Consider the following 16359-nt stretch of genomic DNA (forward strand, 5'->3'; position numbering starts at 1 on the left):
TCCCACTTCCCCACAGCCCCACTGGGCCTGTGGTCTGGAGCAGGCCTCCAGCCGCGCACCTGAGCTGTTGGCCCTCCTGCCCCCACCTGTGTGGCCTGCTCCCTCCCTGCGCTCAGACTTGACTCACACATCTTTTCAGGAACACGGCCCAGCCCATCCTGTTGCAGAAACCACCCTTCCCTGCCTCTTCGTTTCCTTTTTGTTTTGTTCATGTGCCCCAGAACATCAGCTCCAGGAGGAGCGGGACTTCGGGTGGTCAACTGACAGATTTCCACTAAAGTGTGGTTCTAGGTCTTCATAAAAAATCATCAAAGAGCCTCGTGCAGCGAGTGAGTGAGAGTGAACTGCCGGGAAGAGAATGGGATACAGGTGGCAGCACTGAGTTGAGCAACAATTCTCTAGCTTTTCTTAGTTGGGGTCTGTTTGGGGGGGGATAAACGTCTCTACCACCATCCTCCTGTCCCATTGGACGTCCATGTGGATGGTAGAATGGCAGCTTGACAAGCAAGCGTGGAGCTCGGCCCATGGAGCCCTGGGAAGGCCCTGAGGTGGACATGGCTGCCGAGGCTTCAAGGTCACGTGGAGACCCAGAGAGTGAAGGTCCCTCAGGCCCCTTCAGCTTTCCCAGGCTGGTCCCAGGTCCAAGGCTGGAGCCCACCTTCAAAGATCTGTTTAGAAAGGGGTTGCCCTTGAGTCTTGCTGCCCCTGCCCCCCATGAGACTGCCTCTGACTCATGTGGGGAGCACACAGCCCCGTGAGGTGAGGACTACCATCATCCCCCGATTTGTGGATAGGGACACGCAGGCCCCTTCCCCCTGCAGGCCCCTTGCACACCCAGTGCCCGGATCACCACCGGGCTCAGACCCTCCAAAGCCCCACCTTGCCTGCGGGCTGCAGGGGAAGCCCCCGCGGTTTCCGGATGTCTGCACTGGGCACGTCCTTGGAGCAGCTGAGGCGGCCCCAGAGGCGGCCCAGGTCGTGAGGATCTGACCTGCCCTGCCCCCAGGCGCGTCAGGACCGGCCTCCCCGACGGAGGTTAGAAGGGCGGTTAGAAGGGCGGGGACCCGAGTTGCTTGCCCCGCCCCGCCTGCCCGCCCGCCCGCCGCGGTGGCCGTCCGGGGGCGACACATCCTGGGCGCGCGCCGGACGGAAGCGCCGCTGGGACTGACACGTGGACTTGGGCGGCGCTGCCCGGTGGGTCGGCCGAGCAGGAGCGGACTCCGGACACACTGCCCCCGTGGCCGTCGGTGCCCAATGCAGCCGCCCCCGGACGAGACCCGCAGGGACGCGGCCGAGGACGTCCAGTGGTCCAGGTGGGGCCGCGCGGGACGGGAGCACAGTCGGGAGGGAGCGATGCGTCCTGTGGCGGAGACAGCTCCCTGCCGCCTGCCCCGCCACCTTTACTTCGCTGGGTGCACTCACCCCTGCGGGCAGCCTCTGCCCGCCCACTGGCTGGCGTAGAGACCTGGGACCCTCCTCCCTTCCATCCAGTCCCAGGGCTCCCTGCGCTCTCTCCGGGCAGGCGAGCCGGGGTCCTGGGGGTGGTGAGGTGGAGCTGCGTCCTGGGAGGCCCGCCTGGTGGGGCCTCTTCTGGGCAGCAAGGAGGGACTGCTCACAGGCATGGCCTCCTGGGCTGGAAGTGACCCTGCTGGATGGGAAAACACACTTGCAGGCCTGAGCCCCCACCTGTGACCACCCACCCGAGGGCAACCTGTAGCGGGACAGGCAGACCTTAGGCTGGTTGGGGGGCACACACGAACCTGCAGCAGATGGCTGAGCCCTGGCACTGCGTGATGGGAACCAGGTCCCCACGGAGGGGGCTCAGTGATGGGGGAGGAACAGCCCAGGGAGGTCACCGTGCTGTCCCGGGTTGTTGTTCCACCATCTGCTGCGCCTGCAGAAGGCCCTGGGACAGCGGCTCTGCTCAGGAATGGGACCAGTCGAGCCCCCAGACCACCTGGGCCTCTGCACTCCCTCGGGTTCTGTGGGCTGAGGGCCCCGCCAAGCCAGCCGGACCCCAGGCCCAAAGTCAGGCCCTGTGATTCCGGGGCTAGTCCACCTCCAGCTCCGAGTCCCCGGGGAGCCTGCACTCGGGGCCTGCCCTGCCTCCAGCACAAGGGGCAGGCCCTGAGTCTGGGTCCGAGATGAAGGCAGAGCTAGAAGGGAGGGCGGAGAGAGGCTGCCCTGCACCACAGAAACTCCGGCGGGGTGGGCAAGGAGGAGAGCCCCAGAGCCCCAGAGCCAGCATCACAGCCGGCATCCCCACACGCTAGGTGTGCCCGGACCAGGGAGCGCCCGCGGCTGCCTGCTCTGCCTCGCTCCACACCCTGCCGGCTCTAAAGGCGAGGCCCAGGTGGGCAGGCCGGCTTTGCAGCCTGCTGGGCGGAGGGTTGTGGCCTCTGGGAGGCTCTGCAAACTTCCCTCTCAGGCTGTGCTTCAGTGGGTCCACCTGGCTTTCCCTGGACTTCCTTCCACACCCAGTTTCGAGAGGAGCACCTGCGGGCGAGGCGGCCGGGTCATGGGGGGGCCTGCAGGGCCCTGGGTGGCGTGGGGCTCCGTGGGAAGAGGTGGTCCAGCCCCCGAGTGGCCAGTGGTCGTGAGGACCATAAGGAGGGATGCCGTGTGTGGCCACCGACCCCGCGGCCTCCATGTGGACGACCCCGGAGGCTCGGCCTCCAGCAGCTGTGGGCCTGCGCGTTCTCTCTGGCTATCGCCGTCCGCCCTCTGTGCAGGCTCAGTTCCCTTTTCTGAATCGAGGGGCCATGTGACCACGAGTTTGCCCAGCCGTGGATGCTTCTCATGCACAAGGGCCATTTTCAGGAAGCAGGAGTTTCCAGAAGGTTCTTAGGAAGCATCCAGAATAGCTGGGGGCAGAGGCTTAGGGCTGGCCAAGTGGGCGGGGTGAGACCCTCCAGGCCCCTGGTGTCTGTCCTGCCGGAACCTCTGTGTCCTAAGCAGCCGCCTGCAGGTCCGGGACTCTGCGTCTGCGTCCCCATCAGCCTCCCAGCAGCTGGGGGCCTGGGCAGCCCCCTCCGGCCACACTTGCCTGTTCTGTGTCCCCTGTGGCTGTGGAGGACGTCCCTTTGCCCGCCTGCTAGCACTGCCCGTCAACTCAGGGACAGCACCGCGGGGGCCTCCAGGGCCCAGGGTGGAGGCAGCCAGCACCTGGCCCCTCGCAGCATCCCAAGGAGCTCCCTTAGCCAGTACCTTCAGCTCAGAGCGGACTGGTTGCCTGTAAGCCGTGGGCCTTTCTTGACCTCCCGTGCCCCCATGGAGGCCGGGGGGCCACGCTGTGTCCGGCACCCAGCCAACCTTCCAGAGCGGGTCAGCCTCAGCTGGCCTCCCCCTACTTCTCAGTGGACTCCCCACCCAGAGAGCAAACAGAGCCAGGCCCTCAGGGGCGCTGGCAAGGCGCACCCAAGGGAGGGCAGGTGTGCTGGGGCACGGTCCGGCCCGCACACTGGTGACACTTCCGGGCTTTGAGCCCATAGAGGAATAAAGCTGCCTTTTATTGATTGATTAATTGGTTGCTTTAATTGAGTGAAAGATCTTTACTGCTATAGAGCTTTGCAACTTTCAGAAGCCGCAGGCACACGGTTTTGTGTAATCCCCTAATTACCTTTTGACCTCCTCCCCCAGCTCCCCGCCTGCTGGGAACCACTCGTTTGTCTCTAAATGTGTCGAGCATGTGAAGCTCCCTCCTGAGGGCACTGTCAGACCAGGGTGTCGGGGTGGGGGTGTGTGACAGCGTTACCCCAGCCCCTGCTGCTCCCCTGGCGCCCCAGGCAGCACAGACCTAGCTGTGCCCGCGTGTCTGCAGAGGGCTCACCGGCCGGCCCGTGTGGCGACCGCTCCTCTGCCAGCCCACTCCAGGGGCCCAGGTGGCCGGCTGGACGGATTTTGCTGGGCAGTTTGGACTGCGCCGCCTCAGTAGGCCCAGTGGGATGGTCTGCTCAGTGGAAGAGTGTCCCCGCGAGGCCTGCAGCTCTTGGCCGGGGATCCAGGGGCAGGAGGGTGGGCTGGGGGCATCCCCACGGTCGGAACTCTGCAGGGGCCAGGTTCCCGAGCCCGTAGCGGCCTCAGCCTAGGGGTCCCATGTCACGAACACAGGCTCAGGCACTGAGCAGGCGCCACTCGGGGGCTCTCCTCCCCACCCCCACCTCACAGTCTGATTCTGAAAAGAAAACTAGCATTCAGGGCCACCAGGCCCCAGGAGGACCGGTGAGCTGCGCCGTGGGGCTCCACTCCCTCCGCTTGGCCGCTCAAGCAGGGGTGGGGGGGTGGAGTGGGTGGGGCCACTGAGACCTGTCCCGTCTGCTGCCCGGCTGCTGGTCCCATCGTCTTGGCTTCTGAGTCATTCCAGTAGCATTTTAAGAAGCAGGAAGTAGGGTGCAGGCATGATGACGGGTCCCTCCGCTGGTCACTGAGGGGTCCCTGGGCATTTTCCAAGTGGAGCGCCCTCCCCCAGCTTCAGCCAAGCTTGCTCGAGCGGCCAGCTCCTGGAATTGCAGAACTCAGGGTCTGTTTCTAGCACTGGACCCTGTTTCCCATTAGAAGTTCCAGTATAAAAACCAAATACAGAGGGGTGCCCTGGAGCCCCACCCCGGCACCCCTCTGAACACCCAGAGACGCAGCCCGAGGTCTGTGGTCAGTACAGCCTCTTCACCAGCTCACAGGGGCAGTGGTGCCCAGGGAAGGGACGGGGCTCCCCCGAGTCATGCAAGGGCCCACACCAGCACCCAAGTCCCTTCCCTGGGAAGAGTCGGTCAATGCGTGAGACGCGCACTTCATCAAGTTGCCTGGACTGTCGTTCCTGAACTCCGAGCCAGGCACCGGCCTGCCAACACAGATCTGTTCTCATCCGCCCCCAAACCCACAAGTGATGGTCTCAGCTGTCTCTGCCAGTGGGATTGCTGGGCCCCGCACCTCCTTGGGGGTGCAGCCCCGGGACACCCCCGCGAGGACCTCTGCAGCCTGAGACAAGGGGCAAGCTATATCCTCCTCGCCTCGCTCCCCCGACTGTGGAAAAGTACACTGTGGTTTGCAAGGGGGGAGCGGATCGTGCGGAGGTGCTGGCCAGAGCACAGGCCAGTCACAACGGCTCCCTGTTGGGCACCAGGCACCAGCAGGTCATCTTGCTGTTTGTTGATCATGAAGCAGGCAGGTGTCAGGGCCACAAGCCTTTCTTCACTGAGGAAACTGAAGCTCGGGGAGGCCGGGTGACTCATCCCATGTGCCCCCAGCATGGCTGGCCTTGTGGCTGCAGCTGCCCCAGGGTGACAGTGGCCATGACGAGGTCTAGGGCAGCAGCACCTTCCCCAGCACGTCCAGCCAGCGCCAGGCCTCGGTGGTCCATGCTGCGGGAGGAGGGTGCTGGGCGACGGGCTCACTGCTGGCACCCTGGTCTTGCCCTGGCGATAATGGACACTTGTTGTGGCACCCACTTACCAGGTTCCTGACCAGCGTGCCTCCTGCTGGCTCCGGCCCAGCTGGCAGAATCTTCAGGCTTGAAGTTGCCCTCAGGACTTCCAAGGTCTCGCCCCTGGAAGGCATCCAGACGAGGGCTCCAGCCCTGCCAGGGGTGGTCCTGGCCTCCCCCTGAACTGTCCCCGCCAAGTCGGCCTCGCAGCCTGAGCCTGGAGGGGTCTGGCCGGTGGGAAATTCGCCCCTGAGTCTGCAGATGGTGTCCAATCTTCCACCGCCCTTGGCCCCACTCACTGTTCTCTGACAGCCAGGGGAGTCCCCCACCACATCCAGGCAGGGGTGCGAAGGGGGTTTGGGGAGCAAGGGTGAAACTCCAGTGTCCTGGCTCGTCCTCTGGGTGAGACATGCCCTTCCCTGCTCTGTTCTGAGAACTGCCCACGAGGCTCCAGCCGGCCGCACCTCCTAGACACCTGCCTGGTGACCTCCCGGAGGCTCTGTGGCCCTAACACCTCTGCCCCCTTCGGCTAGGCATCAGGGCCCCCAGGCTCAGAGCCCCTGACCCCGCAGCCTGAGCTTCCTCCCTTTGTGCATTTCACCCCCCACCTGCTCGGGGAGAACCCCCGCCCCAGCCAGGCAGGTGAGCCCAGGTGCCTGCGGGACTCCCGAGACCCCCGCTGAGGCTGCTTCAAGGGCTCTCCACTCTCCTGGCCCACTGCCCTCCGGTCGTGGCCCCCCCAGGGGATGTCCCCGCCCTGCACAAAGACCTGGCAAGACACCAGTGTGCCCCACCCCCAGGCCATCCCCCACTGGTGCCCACCTCATCCCCCCCGCCCCCAAAAAGGCAGTGAGGCTCCTCTCTCATTAAAACAAAGCCGAATACATCTGGGTAGAGGGCACAGCTCGGTGGGAGTGCACATGCTGAGCACGCGCGAGGCCCTGGCTTCAAGGCCCAGCACCTCCACTGAAAGAAAAGGAAAGAGAACACACACACACACACACACACACCCTCCAGAACTTTCTTTCAGAGCAGCTCAGCTTCACACAGTTCCATCTGCGCCACACCGGGCTCCCCGTTCCCGCCGCAGGCTAGGGCCCCTGTCGCCGAGCGGGACCCGGCCCGTGAGGCACGGCTGACCAGAGCGGGGCTTTGCTCCGATCTCGGCAGTTTCACCTGGTGCCGGGACCCCAGCCAGAACCCCACAGGCACGGAGTCGGACGGCGCCCGGACTCCTCCCGTTTCTGGCGGTTCCTGGCTCTCCTTGGTTTAGGGACTGACTGCAGAGCGTTGCTGGCCAGGAATTCTGTGCACTGTCCCCATGTGGACGTTTGTCTGGCCGACTGCCCCCCAGACATGGTGTTGGGTTGCCCGCCGCTCAGCACAGCCTGCCTCAGGGGCAGGGGCCCAGGGTGCTGCCCCCACCGCTGCCGCGGGACCCCCTCCCCGCCATCTGCCTCAGAAGGGGTCCTCCTGCCCGGCCCTCCGCCCCCCGGATGGGTGACTAGCTGCCAGCTTCTGCCTGGCTGCCTTCTAGGCCCTGGGTCCTGGGGAGCAGCGCCCCGACCGCCTTCGCCCCATCCGTGTTCCCACCTCCGCTGTCTGAGGGACAGCGGGTGTCGTTCCTAGGGCCTGCCGCGTTCTCCTGGGAGTCAAGAGGCACGGTCTGAGAGGTGTCCAAGCTGCTTCCTTCCGACGCTGGTGGAGAAGGTCTCCGCCCCTCCCAGGCCTGACGGAGCCCCTTCTCTCCTGCAGGCCCGAGTGCCAGCTGTGGACGGGGACCCTGCTGCTGGGCACGTGCCTGCTGTACTGCGCCCGCGTCAGCATGCCCATCTGCGCCGTCTCCATGAGCCAGGACTTCGGCTGGAACAAGAAGGAGGCTGGCCTCGTGCTCAGCAGCTTCTTTTGGGGCTACTGCCTGACCCAGGTGGTGGGCGGCCACCTGGGGGACCGGTAACCCCCTCCCCTGCTCCCTGTGCTGGGCTGGGGCTGCTCTTGGGGGAGGGGGCTGTGCTGCTACAGCGAGGAGGTGGCTCCTCGGAGTTGCATGTACGGTGGGGAGGTGGCTCCTCGGAGATGAATGTGAGGAGAGGCCCCATACACAGGAAGCCGAGAGCAGAGACCCGAGGTCCACACGGGGGCTGGGCCAGGGCCGCACGCAGCTGTCTTAGGGTGCTTGACGCCCTGGGGAGCACCGGCTCCCAGTGAGGCAGACGGACCCGGCTGGACCCTGCTCGCTCATCCTCGGCCGCCTCTGCAGAAGGGAAGTGGCGGAGGCTCAACCCAGAGGGCTGCCCCAGGCGAGGGGTGGTGCAGGCCCCCTCCCGCTCCTCCCTGGCAGGGCCTCCTGGCCTCCTGGCCCCCATGGCTGACCTCCTGTTTCCTGCAGGATCGGGGGTGAGAAGGTCATCTTGCTGTCGGCCTCCGCCTGGGGCTTCATCACCGCCGCCACCCCGCTGCTTGCCCACCTGGGCAGCGCCCACCTGGCCTTCATGACCTTCTCGCGCATCCTCACGGGCCTGCTGCAAGGTAGGGAGGGCCGCGGCAGCTGCCCTCACGCCGCCAGCACTCCCCCTCCGGCCCAGGCGTGCGGAGCAAGGGGTGTGCGCACGCGTGTGCAAGTGTGCACGGTGCCTGTTCAGGTGGCTGCTCGTGTGCGTGCACACGTCCTCCCGTGTGCTCCTGCGTGTGCTGTGCCCCAGACCCTGCCTCAGACCAGAGCGAGGGTGCCTCCGGCTGGCTGGGCAGCTGCCCCCGGCTGCGTGGCCCGGCTGCGTGGGAGGACGGTCCCCGCCGGCGGGCTGCCCGCTGGCCTGGTGGTGTGCCGATGCCTCGGCACCTGAGGCTCTTCCCGATTTTCCCTTCAGAGTCTGGCTGTGTCTAACGTCACGTGTCCTTCTCTGCCAGAAAGTCTGCTCCAGGCACCCGGGTGGCGGCCAGGTTGCCTCGTGGTAACCGTTGGCTCCACTGGCCACATGGTGGGGACCTGCCAAATTTCTGTGCGCTGCCAGTCAGGGCCACACCTGCCGCTGGCCGGGCCAGGAGGCTGAGGGGATGCCAAGTTCCCAAGACCTCTGGCTCCCGTGCGTGGGGATATTAGACTTCCGGAGAGAGCCCCCCAAAGGTCCCCGGTGGCTGGGGTGCGTGGCCCGCCCTCCAGGGAGTGGAATGGCCTGAGCTCCTGCCCTGCTCCAGTGTGGCACCCAGCAGCCTCCAGACCTGGGTGTGAGCCCTTCCTCCCTGCCTCTCCCTCTCCCCCTTCCCAGAGCCCAGTGCAGGACATGGGCCTGCCTCCAGCCCAAGTCCCCGGGACCCCAGACACCCTGCAACTGACCCCTGCCTGTTTCCTGGCCCGCCCCACCCGCAGCCGGTCCTGGTGGTCCAGGCAGTCCTGCTCCTGAGCTCCCACGTGGCCGTGGCTGGTGCGCTCTGTCCTGCAGCTGAAGCTCCCAGGACGGAGCTGTGCGAGGCCCAGGCATTTCTGAGCGGGGAGCTGGTCACTGGGCCCCCAGCAGGTTGGCCCTCCCCCTGCTGGGAGGCGAAAGGACTTCTCTCTGTGGCTGACCTGTGCCCATTATTGCAGACAGCCTGGGGCTCAAGGGGCAGCTTTCGCCCTGGGTGGCTGGCACTCGGGGTGGGCAGGAACCCAGCTGGGGCCCCAGTGGGAGGGCAGGGACCAAGACCTGCCCCGGAGCCCTGGCCTCTGAGCTTCCCGAGTGCTTTTGGAGAAAAGCGCGATGAAACCGACAGAAGCTGCAGTCCCCAGTGCAGATTTTTTTAACGCTAGATTTTGAAATAATTATAGATTCGGAGAACGCTGCAGTGAAAGGTGCAGGGAAGTCCTTCGCGCCCTCCCCCCTCTCCGCGGGGGCACCTCGTGTAGCTGCAGGACGATGTCAGATTCAGGACCTGGTACTGTGGCTCCGCGGGGCCATTCAGGTCTCACCTGATGCACATGCCCTGTGTGGGTCAGTGCGTGTGTGCTACTGTGACCCGTGTGTGAGTCTGAGTCAGTGCGTGTGCATGTATGCAGGTCGCAGGCGTGCGTGTGCGTGTATGCAGGTCGCAGGCATGCGCTCGAGCCTGCACCTGCCAGGACCCTGGAGCTGTGCGCTCTGGGAGCCCACGTAATGGCGGTAGGAGCACCAACGTGGACCCAGGAGCTGTCCTGGTGGAAGGACGCCCCCGCCAAGCTGAGTGTCTAGGAAAAGCCCAGCCCTGCTGGTCCCCTGGTCCCTGGGGTGAGTCAAGCAGGAAGGACATGCGGACTTGAATAACCACCAATGGCCCAGCAGAGCTTCAGGGCCTGGCTGTCACCTCCCGCTGGCCCCCTGGCTGGGCCTGCGTGCCGGCTTGGGTCGCAGCTCCACGGGGCCTCTGCCTTCTCTGCCACTCCAGGGGTCTACTTCCCTGCGCTGACCAGCCTGCTGTCGCAGAAGGTGCGGGAGAGCGAGCGGGCCTTCACCTACAGCACCGTGGGGGCCGGCTCCCAGTTCGGGTGAGTCCCAGCCTGGGGGCAGTCGGGGGAAGGCAAAGGGCGTGCACCTGGCACAGCGGCCCTGAGGAGTCTGGGCGGGGACAGGCGACACACATCCAGGTATGCACCGTGGGCTCTGTGCCCCAGGAGGCACTCGCCACCCCCCCCCCGTCCCTGTGCAAAGTGCTTCTCCCTGTGCACGCTCCACCCCCCAGGGCCAGCGGCAGGTGGCACAGGCTTTGGGGCTCGGGCACATGGACTGGGCATCAAGCTCTCGAGCGTCCATCTGTGCTGACAGAACAGGGTGTCCACCCGACGGTGGGCAGATGGCCTGTATTCCGACTCGAGGGGACCTGCCACCGTTCAGATGTGAAAGCTGTGCCCCTTCTCCCTGCGTCACCCTCAGAGCTCTAGGTCCTCCCTGGGGAGACCTGTGGGGCTTCACGACTCCCCCTCACTTCGCTGCTGCCCGGGTCTAGGCAGGAATTCGGAGGGCCGAGGGGTGCCTGTGGGTGGGCCGGGAGCAGCCCGAATAGAAACCCCCAGGTTCTCAGTGAAACGTGAACCTCGGATAAGCAGTTTGGGGCACACTTGCACTGAGAAAGGGTGTCTGTTCTTCTGAAATCCTGTTTGCCCAGGCGTCCTGGGCCCACGGGGCAGAAGGCCCAGCGAGCGAGCGACTGTGCCCGCCTCCCAGACTGGGAAATGGAGGCTGGGAGGGGCAAGTGGCCTTTCACAGGCCCCCTGGCCTTGGTGGGGGGCTTCCTCCTTTTCTCCTCCTTTCACTGTCTCCTGGCCAGATGTCAGCAGATGGGGGGCCGCAGGCGGACCCCTGAACAGACAGGCCAACCGGTGGGCCGGGAGGGAGGGCCCCGGGGCGTGCCTGGGACAGTGGGGCCAGCAGGGCCGGGGGCGGGTGGGGGCTGGGTTTCCTGGCCGTTTGCACTGAGAGACCTTCCTGAACGGTCCCCCCTCCAACGGTGACGCTGAGCCGCCCGAAGGTTTACGCCAGCGTGCTCTGGGCGCCGTTTTCTTTCCGCTGCCGTTTCCACTCGGAGAGGCTCCGCACCACAGCTGTCGGCCAGCGTGGAGGCCTGGCCACCTGGGCCGCTGTGCCTCGCCGCAGCCCCGCGGCCCCGGGGGTCTCGTGGAAGCCTGCGTCCCTAGCAGCCTGCGAGGAGACTGGGGCTCCCGAGCCCTTGCCTTACGGGCGACGAAAGCACCCTTTTTATGGGGAATCGGCTCACACCGGGTGGGTCTCCTCCCAGCAAAGCCCCTCTGTTGGAACAGGACGCTGCTGACGGGGGCCGCGGGCTCCCTGCTCCTGGACTGGTGCGGCTGGCAGAGCGTCTTCTATTTCTCCGGCGGGCTCACCCTGCTGTGGGTGTGGTACGTGTACAGGTGCCTGTTGAGTGAGAAAGGTACGCGCAGCTGCTGGGAAGGGCCAGGGCCCGGCGCCTCGTCCCCTCCGGCGAGGGGCCACTGACCGCCCGCAGAGCAGGCCAGCTCAGCGGGACCCCGGGGCTGCGGCCTCCCTCTTTAGAGAAGGGTCCCCCAGACAGAGCCTCACAGAAGGTGCCGCTCCCGGAGCTCTCAGCCCAGTTGTGGCCACGACCAGCCCGACAGCCGTGTTGAATGAGAGGGGGTGTGCTGGGAGCTGCCCGGCTGGCAGAGGCAGTTGGCAGGACCAGTGGTGGCTTCTAGTGGCAGGAGCCTGGGGGGTTGAGGACAAGGGGTGTGGGCAGGATAGATGAACAAACAGAAAGTTTGTTCAAACTAGACACTGGTGTTGGCCCCCAAGGGCAAACGCTGCCGACCCCGGGCACTGACGGAGAGGAAGGGGTGGCCCCACGCAGAGCCAGGGTGCCCACGAGCTGCCCCAGCGCTGGCCTCTGGGAGCAGAGCCGTTGGCCTGACTCGAATGGCGCTCACGGGGAAATGCCTTGCTCCCTTCAGATCTCCTCCTGGCCTTGGGCGTCCTGGCACAGGGCCTGCGGGTGACTAGGCACACCAAAGTGCCCTGGAGACGGCTCTTCTGGAAGTCTTCTGTCTGGTGAGCCTGGCTGCCATGAGTCGCAGTCACAGTAGGTGTGCCGGGATGGATGGGGTTTGGGGCCCTGGGGACACTGACCACAGGGCGAGCGGCCGCGCAAGGCGCCCTCAGGCCCCTGGCCGCCCTGGTGTGGGACGGGGCTTGGGTGGAGGCGAGGACCCTGAGCCTGGCGCCCGCCCCCCAGGGCAGCCATCATCTCCCAGCTCTCGGCGGCTTGTTCCTTCTTCATCCTCCTCTCCTGGCTGCCGACCTTCTTTAAGGAGACCTTCCCCAACTCCAAGGTGGGTTGGCCACCCGGCGGCTGGCGGCTCACAGGGTGGGGGCGCCACAAAGCACGTGCCAGGCGTGCACAGGGGCCCTGGGCTCCTCGGACTGGGACTCTGGCCGCCCTGACCCCACGCGGCTCGATGCCGGCGCCTGGGTGCGCACTGGAGGGGCGCAGCTGCTGCCCCGTCCGCCCAGCCCAGCCGGGACGGCCCTTCCCGGCGAGGGCCACACGGGGGCCGTGATGTGGACGTGGACGTCACCTGCCAGTCAGCTAGGCTGACTCCACCCCACCTTGGCCACCTGCCGGGTTCTGTGACCAGGGGACGGGGTGCGTCCCCCCAGGTCGGCCTGGCGGGATGTGGGGAGCCCTGAGGGAGGTTCTGCCCACGGGAGATACTGCACTAGTGGGCCCAGAGCTCTGCCAGAGGGATGAGTTAGGGTCTGGAGGGGCCCAGCCTGTGGGCTGAGCGCCCCTCTGGGCTGCGGTGGGCATGGCTGCTCATCCTGTCCTGGGTGGCCGCCTCATGGCTCTCCACCCTCCTTCCTGCAGGGCTGGGTCTTCAACGTGGTGCCCTGGCTGGTGGCCATTCCTGCTGGTCTGCTCAGCGGGCTTCTCTCTGACCGTCTCATCAGTCAGGGTGAGCTCTGGGGGCGGGGCTGGGTGGGGGGACATGCCTGGGCTTTGCCTCCCCTGGGGGGTAGGGAGGCACCCCTCCTGGGCTGCAGCTGTAGTGACGGGAAGAGGCCACGCCCCCGGAGGACCAGGCTGTGAGTGGGACCCCCAGCATTAGGACACAGTCGTGCTGTGACCATGCAGCTCCCCGACCTGGGGCCTAGATGCAGCACCACCCCCTTCAGAGGAGGAAAGGACACCTGGGGAGGTTAGAAGTTGCAGGCCTGGGTGGGCTGTGCACGTCAGGTGCTGGCCTGGGACCTGAGGGCACATTCCCCGAGGATGACCGTCTCGCACACACGCACACTCCCCATGACCCTGCATTACATGTGCGGTCCTTCTTAAATGTCTTGTCCTAATTACAAAAGGGCCACCCCACACACTGTGGAAAAATTAGAAAATTTGCAGAAACGCAAAGAAAGCACTTTGTCACCGTCGAGCGGCCTCGGCCCTGGGGACCCTTCGAGTACACACGTCCTGCAGGGCAGACGCCGTCACAAGCACTCACACGTGTGCTCACACTTCACCACGACACAGGGAGCCCCACCTCTAGCTGGGCCTGTCCCTCCTCTCCCCGCCCCCTCCCCCGAGCTGTGCCTAAGGGACCCACTCCCGGGGCGTCGGTGGGGGAACAAATGGGCCAACGGGACGTCTCCTGGCTTCCCTTCTGTTCAGGTTACAGGACCATTACCGTGCGGAAGTTCATGCAGGTAGGAGGGTCCTGGATGGCACTCTCTGGATGCCCTTGCTCTGTTCCCGGGACCCGAGGGTCGTGTCCCCCCATCACCTGACCTAGCAGTGGCTGGTGCACCACGGCGGCCGGAGGGCACCCTGGGTCAGTGCTGGGGCCTGGTTTGGCTGACTTGAGGCCCTTGTCTGAGCCCCGGTCTTCTGGGCCTGGGACTGCTCACGTTGAATGGGGCCTCCTCCCTTTGGCTCCTGCCAGCAGGGCCAGCTTAGTAGCGCAGCCTCGTCCCACGTGTCCTCTGGGCAGGCCCAGGCCCATGAGGGGTTTCCCACTGACCCGTGCCCAGGCCGCCAGGGAAGGGGGAAGGGGGAAGGGGGATGGGGCCCCGTCCCCACTCGTCTCTCCTGCAGGTGATGGGCCTCGGCCTGTCCGGTGTTTTCGTCCTGTGTTTGGGTCACACCTCGAGCTTTTGTATGTCTGTGGTCTTTGCATCGGCCTCCATCGGCCTCCAGACCTTCAACCACAGGTGAGGGCTGGGTGTCCCATCCGCTAGAGCTGCCCACACTGCCTTTGGGCTCCAGGTCCTGGGCACACTGGAAAAGCCACCTGGCTCAGGACACATGTGGATGGTGGGCACGCGGCAGGTCCCCAAAAGTGAGGTTGTCGGGGTTTCAGGCTGGCGTGGACCTGGGCCATTTGGAAAAACAAAGCCGGTGCCTCAGGAGGGGCCAGGAGGGGAGGTGCTGGCCTGCAGTCCAGGCAGCATCTTCTGACCAGACGTGGGCCCGTCCTCGTCCTCGTCCTCGTCCTCCGTCTGGTCTGCCGTCCTCCTGACTGCGCAGCAGCTCAGTGTTTAACCAGCACTGCGCTGACGTTGTTTTGGGAATCGGCGACTTGACGTTGTTTTCCAGTTAGTGGACAGCAGACACGTGTGTGTTGGAGCAAACTTGCCTTCCCGTTGTTTGCTGCGTCCCGGGAGTGGGCTCCTGTGCCGTGGCACCACTGGGCGGGGGCCGAGCTCCCGGCCTGGCAGGCGGCTGGTCTCCGGGATCCAGGTGCTCAGAGGACTGACCGCGGGCTCAGTGGGTGGCGGCCGCCCTGTGGCCACTCGCCTGCCTCCTTTCCTCTTTCCCACAGTGGCATTTCCGTCAACATCCAGGATCTGGCCCCATCCTGTGCCGGCTTTCTGTTTGGTGAGGCCCAAGGCCCCTGTTTGAATAGGAAGTGGCTGCCCCCACCCCGGGCCGTGCTCACCCCTTCACCCCTCCTGGGCTCCCAGGCAGGTGGCCGTGGGAGGGTCACAGCTGGCCTCCTCTGACCTGTCCTTGCTCTCTCTCTGTCCTGTTCACAGGTGTGGCCAACACAGCTGGGGCCTTAGCAGGTGAGAGGTGGGCCAGGGCTCCCTGCCTGCAGGTTTCAAGCCCAGAGTTCCCTGGGGGGCCGCCTGGCTGCCCCACTTCATGTCCTCCCACCCGCTCCGGCTGCTTCAGGCTTGCAGGATGGGGCGTGGCGCCCTTTGGGGGGGGGTCTCACTGTCAGACTAGTGCGGTGGGGTTGGGTGGCCTAGGCCGCAGAGCTGGCCCCCAGAGAGAGCAGAGCAGCCTTCCCCAGGGTCTCTCTCCTGATGTCACGTAATGACCACCCCCACCAGCCTGATCCACAGACGTGACTGAGAGCCCTGAGGTCCGGGGTCCCCATAGGTCGAGGGCTCCCATGGAAATGAGGGGTTTCACTCCCTCAGGACCTGCCGGCCTTCCTGCAGGTCCCCAGCCCCAGCTCCTCTCCTGCACTGTCCTCGGGGTTCTGGTGGGGGAGCTGCCTGTGACCCAGCCTGCCTGTCCCATCTCTCGGACACAGGTGTCGTGGGCGTGTGCCTGGGCGGCTACCTCATCGAGACCACGGGCTCCTGGACGTCTGTGTTCAACCTGGTGGCCGCCATCAGCAGCCTGGGGCTGTGCACCTTCCTGGTGTTCGGGAAGGCCCAGCGGGTGGACCTGAGCCCCATCCATGAGGACCTCTAGCTGCCCTGGCCCATCGTCCCCTGAGGACCCGGCGCCACCAGCCTTGGGGAGCAGAGCCAGTTTAAGAGCCTCTTGCTCCTGGTGTATGAGCCTCGGAGTGAGCCTCGGAGTGAGCCTCGGTCAGGCGGGAGGGTGGGGCCGTCGCTGGCCCTGGGCCGCCCGGGTGGGGCCTGGTTCCTTGCCCGTGGGGGACTGCACCCCCCTCTCAGGGTTGGTGGGACTGCGGGGTGTTTAGCAGCACCCCCGGCTCCCACCCACTAGACGAGCCTCCAGTCATGACAGCCAACAGTGTCTCCTGACGTCACCAAGTGTCCCCAGGGACCGGCCCCCGGTGGGAACCACAGCTCCCGAGGAAGGCCATGGAGGGTGGGGAGGCATTTCTGCTTCTCCAAACGGTCAGGCTGAGGCCCCCAGTTCAACGGGTTGTGAGGTCTTGAGCCTTTGCCCATCCTTGGCGACCCCACCCCCGGTGACCCCCTCCCGTGAATCCCTGGGCCCTGGCCATTCATTCTGCTTCCCTGGTGCCTCCGGCCCTGAGGGGAGGGTGGGCACCCCTCCGGGCCAGGACGCACCCCGGAGCCCGGGCAGAGCCACCTTTCCGCACTGTCTCTCACCCTTCCTGTTCACGGTAGAGAAGCTGTCGTCTCGTGAATTAATAATAGATTTTGCCAGATGTTTACGTAGACAAAAGAAACTATGGGAATGTGGAAAATTACACCAGAGCCTCATTTAAATGCTGACTATTAAAGTATTTAAAGAGA

The 16359-nt window shown here is 65.4% G+C and overlaps 1 protein-coding gene across 1 annotated transcript; it reads left to right on the forward strand.

Annotated features, from left to right (window-relative positions):
• Nucleotides 1–1186: 1186 nt before the first annotated feature.
• SLC17A9 (solute carrier family 17 member 9) lies at nt 1187–16359 on the forward strand. Its single transcript, XM_006209669.4, has 13 exons — nt 1187–1313; nt 7175–7372; nt 7809–7948; nt 9818–9917; nt 11187–11317; nt 11853–11949; nt 12134–12230; nt 12767–12854; nt 13565–13599; nt 13988–14103; nt 14715–14770; nt 14929–14958; nt 15435–16359. Exons 1-13 carry the CDS (start codon nt 1255–1257, stop codon nt 15596–15598), a joined length of 1311 nt encoding a protein of 436 aa, XP_006209731.1. The 5' UTR covers nt 1187–1254; the 3' UTR covers nt 15599–16359.

This window comes from Vicugna pacos, chromosome 19 (genome assembly GCF_048564905.1).
Source record: "Vicugna pacos chromosome 19, VicPac4, whole genome shotgun sequence".
Lineage (NCBI taxonomy): Eukaryota > Metazoa > Chordata > Mammalia > Artiodactyla > Camelidae > Vicugna > Vicugna pacos.

Bases quoted from the DNA above. Each gene is read 5' to 3' on its own strand.
- SLC17A9 (XM_006209669.4), top strand. From the start codon at position 1,255: ATGCAGCCGCCCCCGGACGAGACCCGCAGGGACGCGGCCGAGGACGTC. The intron at 7,949-9,817 runs GTAGGGAGGGCC...CTGCCACTCCAG, and splicing joins CCTCACGGGCCTGCTGCAAG to GGGTCTACTTCCCTGCGCTG. The intron at 14,104-14,714 runs GTGAGGGCTGGG...TCTTTCCCACAG, and splicing joins CTCCAGACCTTCAACCACAG to TGGCATTTCCGTCAACATCC.